A 13,505-nucleotide genomic window follows, 5' to 3' on the forward strand; every position below is an offset into this window, starting at 1 on the left:
TAGAACGAGGAAAGTTGAGCGACGATACGACACATTTATCCGTCATGTTGTTGTTCTGCTGTGACGGAAGACATAAAGGCACATGAAAATAGCATTCTGTCGTGTTATCGCTCGTTCATGTTAGCCACCGGACAACATGACAACACTACCCATTATTTGATAGTTCCGGCTCCCAGTTTACATGCGGCCATATGCTTTGAGGCCGGAAGTTAACTGAATCATGGTATAATATTGCTTTTATCATTTCGCACCATGTTCACACGGAGAAACTAATCAATTTTATATAAAGTCCACGTAATCACCTCCGTTACGTAGTACCGTTACACGAACACACTTATCTACGGTTTTCTGTAAGGGTCATTGTGCCATCGCTGTCGCATCAGGTAATCGAGATGCCACGACACTAATGTACGATAGCACGGTGGTAATGGACTTAAGGTACGATAGTGATGGAGCACTGATACGGTAACACGATGCGGAAGACCCGATATTGCTTTAATTGGGTCTTTGCCATCGTGCCTTTCCTCCTTCATCATCATGCAATTTTCGGCATCTTTTTGACTGCGTTACAAAAAAAACAACAATTATAATGTTCAACAAAATGAAGAAAGAAAAAGATGTAAACAAGTATAAATTACATGGTAACAAAACTAATGTGCAAGAATGTTCTTCTACAAAATCCGCTTTCGAGTTTGTTAATTAAAGCTAGTATGGCAAAATGTATGCCAGTAGAAACGCTAAATGAATGTCCACGTTCAATCGCTAAATGATCCATAATGTTCAAAGTAGCAAAACATGTACGCATTTCGAATGGCGAAAAACAATTTCATAAACTGTGAATCATATTGACTGTCTAATTAATTATCTTTATGCTTTTGATATCTAAGAAAATAATGAGAAAATTATTTTAACATGGTACCTTTCCTATTCGCCAGTAATATGCACATCACCGCTGACGTACAAAAACCTCATATATCTAAGCCATTTTGGTAAACCCAAAACTCCCCAACTGAGTCAGTGACTATAAATATTTTTCGATTGCCAGGATTTTAATTCAATCTGACCAAAAATCCACAAAAATCATCTTTATTATAGTGTGCTCATATGGATCAATTTTGTAGTGCGTTATGACAGGGCTTTCGTCCAATAGCGACATAAAAGTATGCTGTAGCGAATTAAAACATAAGCGATATCGAAAATTTATGTAAAGCGCATTTTACGTGTTTCCGTCCATTTGAAATGAAAATTGCAATTTGTAGTTTCTATGAACCTAAAGTCCAAATTATGATTTAAAAAGAAAACTGTTCACGTATTATACGAGGTGTGATTATGCGATTAATTTCTTTAAAGCAGCATGCCTCCAGATTTGGCTAAAAAAAATCTTTCTTTCAAATTGAAGTTTGGTCATATTATGAACATTAGAATATGAATTTTTGTTCCTAAAATATTTTAAAAGTTCCAAATCAAGAAAAAAAATATGACCGCGCCGGGAATCGAACCCCGGACCTCCGCGACAATAAAGACATTTTTCCGTTGTCGTAACCAACAGCGCTATTATAGCTGAAGTAGTGATGACTCCAAAATATAGATATTTATAATCGAAACAGTTTACCTGGAGTAAAAGCGTGACAAACGCTTTTTGATTTTCATCGTAAAAAGTAGTAAAAACAGCATATTCTCACGTGTTTCCGTAACAAAAAGTTTGTCAGTAATTAAGTTTTAAAGCCTTCTTAAGAAATATAGCATTTATTTCAAGATATCTAAAAAAAATATTTTTTTTTGTTTTGGTTGTCGAACGATCTGGAGGCATGCTGCTTTAATATTTAACTGCATCTGGTCTTCCGCCGATCCAGTGGATGTTTACATGTACGTTATACTTCAAAAAAGAACCCCATGACTCACTGCATTTGGCACAATGGTAACAAAACTAGGATAAATATGGTATATGTAATTAAGCTACCCCGCTGTTTATTATGCACGCCATCAATGCTGCCTCTGCCAAATACTTAGCTATAACTGCTCGGGCATAGTTTGCGTATATTAAGACCTATGATATAGAACCTAAAACTAATTTTGAAAATAACCATTTGCGTGCAATCGCAATATACCGCATTCTCGTGGGAGCTCACCGGGAACCAGCGATCAATATTTACTTCTTCGGTTCACTGGGCACCAGCAAGTAAAACGTAATATTCACAGGAGCTTGAATTACTTTTTTATTAGTCACGGTAAGAAACGTTTAAAAGAAGAAGAAGAAAATTGCTCTGATTTCTAGGCAGTTCTTCTTCAAACTCGTTTAATATGTGAAGTACATTGAAAGTTTTCTAAATCACGTAGAATAAGTAAAAAATGTATGTGAAATGGTTGGAGTTTATATATCACTTTCATAAAATTGTAATGTAATTCAAGTGTCCTCTTTTTCCCCTTATAATATAATTGATGTAATAAAACTGTGAGCTTTCTTAAAACGTAAGAGGGAAAGGAGAAAGAAGCCATAATTTAACAATGTGAATCAACACATGCAATGACATATTTCTGCTTTTTTCTGTTTTTTTTTTTCTGTCTTTTTTCTTTTTTAAGAAAAAAAATATCCAAAGCTTCAACATAGGCTGGATAGCTACTTTACACCTAGGCTACGCTCGTGAACATCTGACATCAGCATGCATGTCCAGTAAACATTATCATAATCGGGTCACATAGAGGGTACTTGAAATAGTGAAAAGTGAATAATGTTGACTTGATACTTTGTGGAAATGGCATTCAGATTAGAATGTTAACGGGCGTTCTCTTTTAACGTGAATGTAAACAACATTTAAATTGTAGTAAAAACAGAATATAAACTGGTTGATAAACAGAGCACACTTACTGTACGGACCTCGGGCCGCAATAGTTTTGACTGTTGACCGGCAAACCATTCAATAAGTGCATGACATTGGAAATAAATCTTCATTTTTCTTTAGAGTTTTTACTTTATTTTTTTTAGTGTTAATTCATAGACTGTGGACGGGCGATTTAATTAAGGATTCATGTAATATCAATATATTTAACAGTATTTTGCTTTTGGTTACCATGGTTCTGTCTAACGTGCAATAATCCACACACTTCGGATATGTAGTATCAGTAGCATACAAGCCCCTGTGGAAACTTATATACTGTGCACATGTTTGATCTATACAGCTACAGATACAAGTCATAGGTATTGTGCTAGATAATTGTTTGCAGGCAGCAGGATAGTGGAGAAATCCGGTATGTCATTTCTTTTGAATAATATGTACATGTATTAAACTTAAGCGTTTGTTAAAGGTTAATGTTGCACATTGAAGGTTTAATGTGCAATTACATGCATATTTATTAAGTTTAATAAGTTTAAATATACACAGTTTCACAAGTTCATTTTAAGACCAACTTTACACTACTGTAGTTTTACATTGTCAAAATATTTTAGACGCTTATACAAACTATCATAGGCGTATTTATACATGTCGTTTTCGTAAACATCGTGTTTGTAAACATTAAAGATTGCGTTTTGTAACCTTAACTTTAGTGTGTCTTGTATAAGAAAAACGTGTGCTCAAGCTAAAACAAGACATAATAAAAAAATATAAAGGTTATTTTGTAAGTAGATAAATTTTGGTTTGAAAACGTGTAAACACGGATGACCTAGTAATCGAACTGATGTACATGTATGCGTTTGTTTATCTGACCTTTTCGACCCAAATTTCAAATAACAAGTTGGATATTCACGATAAATACACAGGTAAAATTTTTGCTATATCCTACACAGGTAAGTGAGAAATAAAGCGTAACTAATTTAATGTATTCAACAATACCACTGTATTATAACTGTGTTTAATGTGTATGTGACTACATGTAATATTCTGTTCTAATAACACAACTCGTGTACTTAAGCTTGATATATACATGTATGTTTTTATCAGATTGTAACACATGTACATCGGTGTGTAGTTTCATTTTTACCGAAAATGTTCGATGAATGTATTTCTTTCTTTTGGATTTTAAGTGCCTGAGTGATCCGTTTCATATTCAGAATTAATGTTCATATTAGGATCATATGGGAGGTTACTCCTGAAGCTAATCAATGTATACATGTAGAATTATGCCCCTTCTCTTCTTAATCCGCTCCGATAATTGTCAATTTTTTCTATGTCGACAGATTCTAGGATCATGAATCTAGAGCGATATTACCCAACATAATGAGCCCATAAACATTTTGAATAAGCTTGGTAAACATTAAAAAGGAAATGCATAAATTATTGTGTGGGCTGTCAATTATTAACGGTCATAACCCAAGTGAGACTTTGAGTTTCTATCTGGTTTTCGAATTTTCCCAAATATTATGCCCATAAACATTGTGACCAAGTTTGGTGAAAATTGGAAAAGAATTACTCAAATTAGAGAGTGGGCATTTTCAAGTTTCGCCATGTTAAGTAATTCAAGGCTATAACTCAAGGGCCACTAGGATATTCCGTCCAAATGGTTATCGCCAAGCTGCAGTATAAAACCCGTAACTATTGTGACGTAAACATTCGATAAGACTAGAAACTGAGAAAAATATTTTTGTTTTTAAATCTAGTGAGTGGGTAGCCAGACAGTGCTCAGGTACATTGACTTTCATCAGTAACTACTATATTACTGCCAGCTCGTTTGAAAAGCAACAAATCTTAAGAGCTCGAGACCGAATATGATTTGAATTTTCCTTAACGGATACCTAAGACATTGTGTCCATATACAGTTTTCCATTTTGTATTAATATGTTACTGTTATATAAGTATGTTTACAGATAGTATGATGATCATAATTTTAAGCATTTATAAAGTCATCAGTCGGTTTAAATGTTTTGCAGATCCAAAGGAAATAAACTGACAGGATGGTTTTCCAAGATATATCGAAGGTCTTGTTCGGACAGCTAAGTCCGGAGGAGTTTGTTGACCCGCTGAGTGCGTCAGTTATGTTCTTCACGATCACAATGGGAACAGGATGGTCGCTTAGAGCATTGAACTTGAAGCTGACGCCAGAGCCAATCAAAACGCACGTTGCAAATTTCTTAGCTACATTGGAAATGTGCGCCTACTTCTTCGAGAACAATTTTATTTATAAAAACTATGGCAGCATTTGGTTGTTTATCGCCGTTGTCATAGAATGTTTCATTGCAAACAGAACATTTTTCGGAGCCTCAGAAAACCCGTGCCATGCTTTTACTGCGCTGCTTGAAAATCAGATCTCGGTTACAACAGCGCTTACACGGATTGTTGTGCAAGCGCTTGCAGGTCTGGCCTCCTACCGGTTTGCTAGAATGGTATGGTCGTTAGATATGGTACCAGATCACAGAGACAGGTTTGTGACAGTCATTAATGTCTAAAAATGCAGTCAAACAAAGAAGGGGCGATGTTTGAAACTTCGCTTATGGTGTAGGATTGTTTTATTTGAGAAAACCACCCAGCCGGTGCACTTAAGTTCGGTAGTTCTACCTTTGCCTGGCGGCATGGTTATTTCTTAAAAATACTGCAAACTTTTTATAAGTAAATGTTAAGCCTCGTGTCAGAAGTAATGCAAGGTGTGGCATCTGAAGTCTTTCTCCTCCATCAAAAGTTGGAAGTCGCAATAAGACTTAAACATGTGTCGGCGTGATCCAACGTTTCAACCTAACATATAACGTCTTACACACTTGGTAATTTTGTCTATGTTTGAGATAATACTCTAACTTGTTACCATTTTATGGACCAAGTAGCAAACCCTGCTTTAAAGTATTTAAATGATCGTGGTTTTGTCATTATATAGACATTATTTCAGTTACGGTATGTGAACATTTATACTTCAAATGCTATTTTGCTACATCGCATAATTATACATATATACATGAATATTATTATCTTCTCCTCGTGCTTATTCTTATTCCTATGTATAAAGTTACGACATATACAAGAATGTGTGTGTCGTAAAATCAAAAGGGGGCATTGCTGCATTATGTGAAAGACACCCTTGATACTTTGCAATCGTTAACTTTTCCTGCCTTCATATTTTCACGATCAAAATTTTATTGTGCAGATTCAAATCTTAAAACACAAACGTTTTCAAATACACTTGGTGGCTCTTTTGACGTGACGTATAAATATTCAAAATGTGTATGCATATTTTAAAATGATAAGTACTGAATTTTCTAGTCATATTTTTCAGATATATGGAGACAGTCTGTGCTTCTGACCTGAATGTTGCGTTCCTGTTTGGTTTTGCAATAGAGCTTGGGGCTACATTGATCGACACATGGATGGGACGTCAGACCCTGTTGAAAATGTCTGTGGTTGACGAGCTGATCAAACTCTCCGTAGGTTCGCTGATGATCGTACTGGGTACGTAAGAAGTATGAGCCACGCCACGGCAAATTGTACCTTACGTAAAAAAATACGAGACACACCGCGGTAAAAATGTACCATAAATTAGTGACTGTTTTCCCTTTTTCTATTCATAAACCACGTTTTCGCATGGTATTCCTATTTTCCTTTGATCTTTTCGTTGCGATATACATGATAACATTCTTCATAGATTCTGGAACAGAACCGATAACAGAAAAAAATATCTGTATTGCTATTATAACAGTGAAGAAATGATGTGATGATATATAACGGTATAGCTTTCCCCATTGAACTGCTATATTAATATACAAGAAAAGAGTGGCGATATATGTCGTCACAGTTTTTTGGTCATATGAAATTTAGGGCTACCAGCAGGGAACTTTCTTTTTAATATTGGATAAAAAAATAAATATTGTTTCCATGCGGTAAAACAGTTAAAGGACAGATACTCGTGCATTATCGCAATTATCATGGCGTTGGATGAAGTCTCGAGTTTTCCTGTAAAGATATTAACCTCTGTCAAAGACAAAGAAAATCCTTGATTGCACCCAACACCAACGTACTCGTATTGACAGTCAGTGTTGGTCGTTTATTAATAACTATTACTTATTGTTACTATCTTAAAAAAAACGTTGCTGTTTTTATTATTTCATTATGACAATCTTATCTTACTTACTACCATGTCCGTTTTAACCGACATCATGTCTGCAGCTTGTCTATCTGTATTTCGCATCTCTTTTCCAAACAAAATTGTACATGTAGTCATTTCATACAATTCTTTTTTTTTTCAGGTATTAACATGACCGGCATGTACTTCAATCCCGCAATGGCTTCAGGTCATACTTTCGGCTGCCATGGCACCCAGGCTTGGGAGCACCTGTTTGTTTACTGGGCGGGGCCTTTCCTTGGTTGCTATGTAGCTACTGTAATTGATCAGATGGTACACATTGACGTCATACAAGCGGAAAAAGAAAGTCGCAAGAAGGCATCTTGAGCTGAACGATGTTTCTTTCCTTTCCAATTAAATGCCAGTTATATGTTTACCTTAGCAGTATTAGTTACCTTATTACTGCATGAGACGATCTATTCCACTCCTTGTTTTCTTCAGCAGTGGTTCTACTTGAAATATGCGAAGAATGGAATAACTTGGATCTCCTTCAGTTTCTCGTTTGCTCACTTGTTTAGAAATGTTAGTCAGTTTATACATCTTGGATTTAATCCCGAACACACTTGTAATCATCATAATCGTTGTCTTATTCAACATCATTATAAATATCACCACCGTCATCGTCATGGTCATCTCCACCTCAACTTCCACCATTAAGTTTCCTAGAGTTTTCTTATTTTTAGCTCACCTGTCACATAGTGACAAGGTGAGCTTTTGTGATCGCGCAGTGTCCGTCGTCCGTGCGTCCGTCCGTCCGTGCGTAAACTTTTCCTTGTGACATCTCTAGAGATCACATTTTTTGTGGGATCTTTATGAAAGTTGGTCAGAATGTTCATCTTTATGATATCTAGGTCAAGTTCGAAACTGGGTCACGTGCCGTCAAAAACTAGGTCAGTAGGTCTAAAAATAGAAAAACATTGTGACCTCTCTAGAGGCCATATATTTCACAAGATCTTCATGAAAATTGGTCAGAATGTTCACCTTGATGATATCTAGGTTAAGTTCGAAACTGGGTCACGTGGGTCAAAAACTAGGTCAGTAGGTCTAAAAATAGAAAAACATTGTGACCTCTCTAGAGGCCATATTTTTCATGAGATCTTCATGAATGTTGGTCAGAATGTTCATCTTGATAATATCTAGGTCAAGTTCGAAACTGGGTCACGTGGGGTCAAAAACTAGGTCATTAGGTTTAAAAATAGAAAAACCTTGTGACCTCTCTAGAGGCCATATTTCTCAATGGATCTTCATGAAAATTGGTCAGAATGTTCACCTTGATGATATCTAGGGCAAGTTCGAAACTGGGTCACGTGGGGTTAAAAACTAGGTCAGTAGGTCTAAAAATAGAAAAACCTTGTGACCTCTCTAGAGGCCATATTTTTCACGAGATCTTCATGAATATTGGTCAGAATGTTTACCTTGATGATATCTAGGTCAAGTTCGAAACTGGGTCATGTGGGGTCAAAAACTAGGTCAGTAGGTCTAAAAATAGAAAAACCTTGTGACCTCTCTAGAGGCCATACTTCTCAATGGATCTTCATGAAAATTGGTGAGAATGTTCAGCTTGATGATATCTAGGTCAGCTTCTTAAATGGATCATGTGCGGTCAAAAACTAGGTCAGTAGGTCGAAAAATAGAAAAACCTTGTGACCTCTCTAGAGGCCATATTTTTCATGAGACCTTCATGAAAATTGGTGAGAATGTTCATCTTGATGATATCTAGGTCAAGTTTAAAAGTGGGTCACGTGCCTTCAAAAACTAGGTCATTAGGTCAAATAATAGAAAAACCTTGTGACCTCTCTAGAGGCCATATTTTTCAATGGATCTTCATGAAAATTGGTCAGAATTTTTTATCTTGATGATATCTAGGTCACATGTGCTCAAAAACTAGGTCACTGTGTCAAATAATAGAAATAACGACGTCATACTCAGTTCAACACTGGGTCATGTGGGGATAGGTGAGCGATTCAGGACCATCATGGTCCTCTTGTTTTCAGAAATGTTTTAGATTTTTATCTTGGATTTAATCCCAGTCACACCTGTTATCATCATCATCACCATTATCATCATCATAACATCATCGTTGTCATCATCATCATCATCATCGTCGTCCTTGTTATCAGCATCAACCATTTTGGGAGTTGCAGTTCGTGTTTCTGAGAATTTCAAGCAGATATTGCCGATTTCTTTGATTTTTACATACCTGTACATAGACGGCAATTTAGTTTGCTTTTAAGTCAGTGGCACCTTAAAACAATCTCTCAAATCGCGTTTTAGACCTTATATCTGAGGAAGCCATCCAGCTGGCTTACGGAAGGTTGGTGGTTCTACCCAGGTGCCCGCTCGTGATGAAATAATGCACGGAGGGGCACCTGAGGTCTTCCTCCATCATCAAAGCTGGAAAGTCTCCATATGACCTATAATTGTGTCGGTGCGATGTTAAATCCAACAGGTTCATTAATTTAGACCTGATATCTTTCATAATAAACAAATGCTGACAATAGATACTTGGTAGAGAATCTCTTGATAATATTAAATGTTACCCAGGTACTGTTCCCATTAGTAACATTATGCTTATAAAATTTTGTATTTTTTGTGGTTTTCTGGAAACAAAGACTTCGAGTTGTTTACTGGAATATTTCTTTTTTTATAAAAAACAAGCGTATATTCCGTAAAATATTTAGAAAAGTACTTAGTTTCGCAGTGAAAATTTGATGCGAAACTAAAGAAACTTAGCTAAATTTTATATCTTGCTTAAAAACATCTACATGTGTAATACTGATTTATGTGTTTACAGGTATTTTGTAAACATTGAAATCTATTTTAAAATTTGTTATTATTATGTTGATCTAGAGACACGCCCCGATTAGCATTCTGCACAAGCGGTATTTATTATAATTTTTATAGTTATGTGAATGATATATCCCTACACAATTTTACAGATATTTTACAATGGTTTGTTAGCAATGATTTAAAAATTAAAAAGTAAATAGCTGAGTGGTTTTGATTTCTTCGTATCCCTTTGTAACATCTAGGCGCTTGTAAGAACTATGGTGAAATGGAGACTGTGTACATATCATTCTTCCTGTGACATGGAGCAAAAGGCTTCTCGATGAGTGGTCATAATCAGTCTTATGGTATGTTAGGTAATTTGAGACATTCTTTTTGTAACACATTTCGTCTTGTCGCCTTAAACGTGACAGAGCAAAACATTTTATTTTGTGCTAAACAAAGATTTCGTGTAAAAGTAAAAGGTTGCGTTATGTCGCATTGGCGTGAGCGCGGCTTGTGTAACATGTTTGATTATGTCTTCCTGGTGCAAGTACCAACACAAGAAATGAAACATTTAATTTCAGCTTGGCGTATACGCCAACGCGCCAACACGAGATTTTTGCTGATGGCGTATGTGCCAAAGCGAAATAAAATTTTAGTCCTGCTGCCTACAATGTTTCATTTATAGCATGTTGATAGGTTTGTTCTGTCACGTTGGCACGCGGGACGAAATAAGACAACGAAACTTCTAAATACAAACAGATGCAGGAAATCACAGAGGTATCACTGTGCTACCAGTTTTAGAAAAAAATACTAGAAACCGTCTTAAAAGATCGAATCGTTGACGCGATGGGCCAAAAACAAAATATGTATCAAAGAGGATTCACTGCTAATACTTCACCTCTACTTGCTGCACCCTTAGTAGAAGAAGCAACACGTGAATCGAAAGACAAAAACAACGAACCACTAGAATTCATATTTTTGACGTCGTTAGCCATAGTCATCTGCTTCGTAGAGCGTATCATGCGGGAATAGATAACAAACACTGGAAATACTTAATGACATTCACAGAGGCTCAACGAGCGTTGTCAAATGGTCAGATAAGCCTCTAAACCATTCAATATCTTTCAAGGAGTCCGACAGGGTGGCATGCTAAGCACCGACTAATATAAACTATACGTAAATCCATTACTAGATAGGTTAGAAACTTCTTCCCAAGTGTATTCCATAGGCAACATAAAATGCAACGCCAGTGCGTGTGCAGATGATATCACACTGAACTCAAACTTAAAGTGTGAAACAGAAGTCTTTATCAGCATGACAGAGGGTTTTTCAAACCTAGAACGTTATGCGCTCCAACCGAAGGAAACAGAAGCTCTGAAAGTAGCGCCAAATTCGAGGAAAACTTACAGTCCTGATACATACGTTATATATGACAATTCTGTGACATTCACACACAAGAACTCACCTTGGACTCAAAAGATCAACAACTCTTCGAAATACTGGAGGCAAATGTCGACCAGAATATCCAGAAAGCATGAAGAACTGTTTATAGCTTCATGTTAGCGGGACTACAAGGTACAGGCGGGTTAGATGTCTCAGAAGACTGCTTTTTAACTTACATACAGAAAGATATAGATACTTAACCGCAGTTAAAAAATCAGAGAACTTTAAAGTGCACAAACGGCGACGGCCACCGATATATAATAAGTTTTTAGTGAATTATAGAACATTCCATAGACCAGTTCTAAACTGTAAACTGTTTGTCACGTGTTTAGAACACGGTTTGTCTACAGAGGCAGAGAAGACTTGGATAACGATAACGATAACGTTTGCTGAGGTAAGGGAATTGCAGGGGGAAGGTGTTAGATAAATACTCAGTCGTTTGAATCTGGCTGCGAGAAAGTAAACCTATAAGGGACTCAGGAAAGTCTGGAGATATTTCCGAGTAAAGGACACCCCCCACCCCTCCCACTCCCCCGCCTTTTAATGTAAAATCCTTCCAGTGGAAGTTAACAAAAAAGGACAATGCCTTAATTCCTGTTACAAAAACTTAAAGAATACAACACTATCAACTGTTAAGTGAACCGTATTTGATAGACGAAACATTTTTAAATGCAATAAAGTTTCTATCTAATTCTTTAGATAGAGAATTTACAAACACACAAACTATTTAAACATACACTGGCACCAGAACAGAAAGAAAATGCCCTTGTACATGTTATACCCTACCCCTAGGTATTCTATTAGAACCATGGTCATGAAGGGAAAAATATACTAACCAATTTTAATCGCGCATTTCATACATAAAACACGCAGTTCGGTAAATGTGTACTATGGATATCAAACAGGTGGTAATTTATGTACCATTGTGTATCGGTCACATTTTTTCAATACTTCTTATCTTAGAAAAACAACGCGTAGTTTATAGTTTTTTCAACGTTACACAAAAAAACTTGCTTGAACTTCCCTGGTGAAGTTCCAGTCTAGATTACAAAATCATTCTGATTGGCCGATGTGAAAATGTATGTCAGTCGTCATTTTACAACACGTGTTCGATAAAATGTGTATATGCAGCATAAATGTGCAAAATGAATTAAATAAACTAACAGATGTATACCAATGTATGATTTCAAATTCAAAATCATATCCAAGATAAATTTCATTCATCATTTCGAGTTTTATCGTAAAACTTTGAATATTTTGCATTTTGTTTTTGTTTGTTTACATTTCGCCTAACATGTGCACACTGCCGTGACCTCTAGACCGGATGTTCATTAGGGGAGTTCACGCATGTTTTTTCTGTAGCGTTGGCGAAAGCATAAAATATGTGGAGCATCTCTGCAACATGGAATATTGAGATAATGTGACTGGTGCACGATGGAAGATAAATTATCACTTTTTCAATATACTAGGTACCCATTCACCGAACTGTGCGTTCAAGATGAGAAATGTACGATTGAAATGGATAAGTGCACTTTCCCGTTCATGACCATGGTTCTAATAGAATACCTAGGGGTAGGGTATAACATGTATAGAGGCATTTTCTTTCTGGTCTGGTGCCAGTGTAAACACATAGACAAATGCAACTTAAATGTAAACACTCATGCAAGATGGCTCAAGAGGAACATGACCATAAAGAGCATAACAGTAATTTAATGTAAGAAGAACTGAAAAAAGATACAAGTTTACCTGAGGGGAGACAAGAGATAAAAAAAAGCACAAGCAGGACAATAAGAGGCAAGCAAACCGACTAGCTACACATAGCTTGGATAAACCTGCATGGGGCCTGTCCTGGACGCATTGGTCGAGAGGGTCAAGACGCTTTCCTACGAAGGTGAAGGCCACGGGTTCGATTTCTGGCTACTCCCATTGCAGTGTTTTCTTGGGCAAGGCACCTTATCACGACTGACTCAGTTGGCCCAGCTGTAAATGGGTATAGCAGCAAATTGCTGGGGGTAAAGTATAATTGATTTGAACTGTTCTTAAAATAGGGTCGATCAAAAGCTCTACAGTATGTTCATTGTTTCACAAAGCGACGGTAAATGAAATTTACCTTTATGTTTAACTTTACCATAAAGTCTTTAAATACTTACATACTGTACGGAGAGAGAGCACAAACATTATTTCACTTTGTGTTAATTAAATTACCTTTGTGGTACATAGTCATTAGTGGGTTAGTTTATTTTCATCGGGAT

General features: G+C 36.4%; 1 protein-coding gene across 3 annotated transcripts; it reads left to right on the forward strand.

The window, feature by feature from the left end:
• Positions 1 to 3,109: 3,109 nt before the first annotated feature.
• On the forward strand, positions 3,110 to 10,032 carry LOC123530903 (aquaporin-11-like). Of its 3 annotated transcripts, none has more exons than XM_053517207.1 (4): positions 3,110 to 3,246; positions 4,865 to 5,355; positions 6,196 to 6,368; positions 7,163 to 10,032. In XM_053517207.1, exons 2-4 carry the CDS (start codon positions 4,889 to 4,891, stop codon positions 7,363 to 7,365), a joined length of 843 nt encoding a protein of 280 aa, XP_053373182.1. In that variant the 5' UTR covers positions 3,110 to 3,246; positions 4,865 to 4,888; the 3' UTR covers positions 7,366 to 10,032. The 3 variants fall into 3 exon arrangements, with proteins under 3 accessions (XP_053373182.1, XP_053373184.1, XP_053373183.1); XM_053517209.1 differs by lacking the exon at positions 3,110 to 3,246 and adding an exon at positions 3,594 to 3,615; XM_053517208.1 differs by lacking the exon at positions 3,110 to 3,246 and adding an exon at positions 3,618 to 3,757.
• Positions 10,033 to 13,505: the final 3,473 nt, after the last annotated feature.

This window comes from Mercenaria mercenaria, chromosome 11 (genome assembly GCF_021730395.1).
Source record: "Mercenaria mercenaria strain notata chromosome 11, MADL_Memer_1, whole genome shotgun sequence".
Classification (NCBI taxonomy): Eukaryota; Metazoa; Mollusca; class Bivalvia; order Venerida; family Veneridae; genus Mercenaria; species Mercenaria mercenaria.

Coding starts and splice junctions, on each gene's coding strand:
- LOC123530903 (XM_053517207.1), top strand. CDS start 4,889: ATGGTTTTCCAAGATATATCGAAGGTCTTGTTCGGACAGCTAAGTCCG. Junction 5,356..6,195: donor GTACCAGATCACAGAGACAG/GTTTGTGACAGT, acceptor CATATTTTTCAG/ATATATGGAGACAGTCTGTG. Junction 6,369..7,162: donor TTCGCTGATGATCGTACTGG/GTACGTAAGAAG, acceptor TTTTTTTTTCAG/GTATTAACATGACCGGCATG.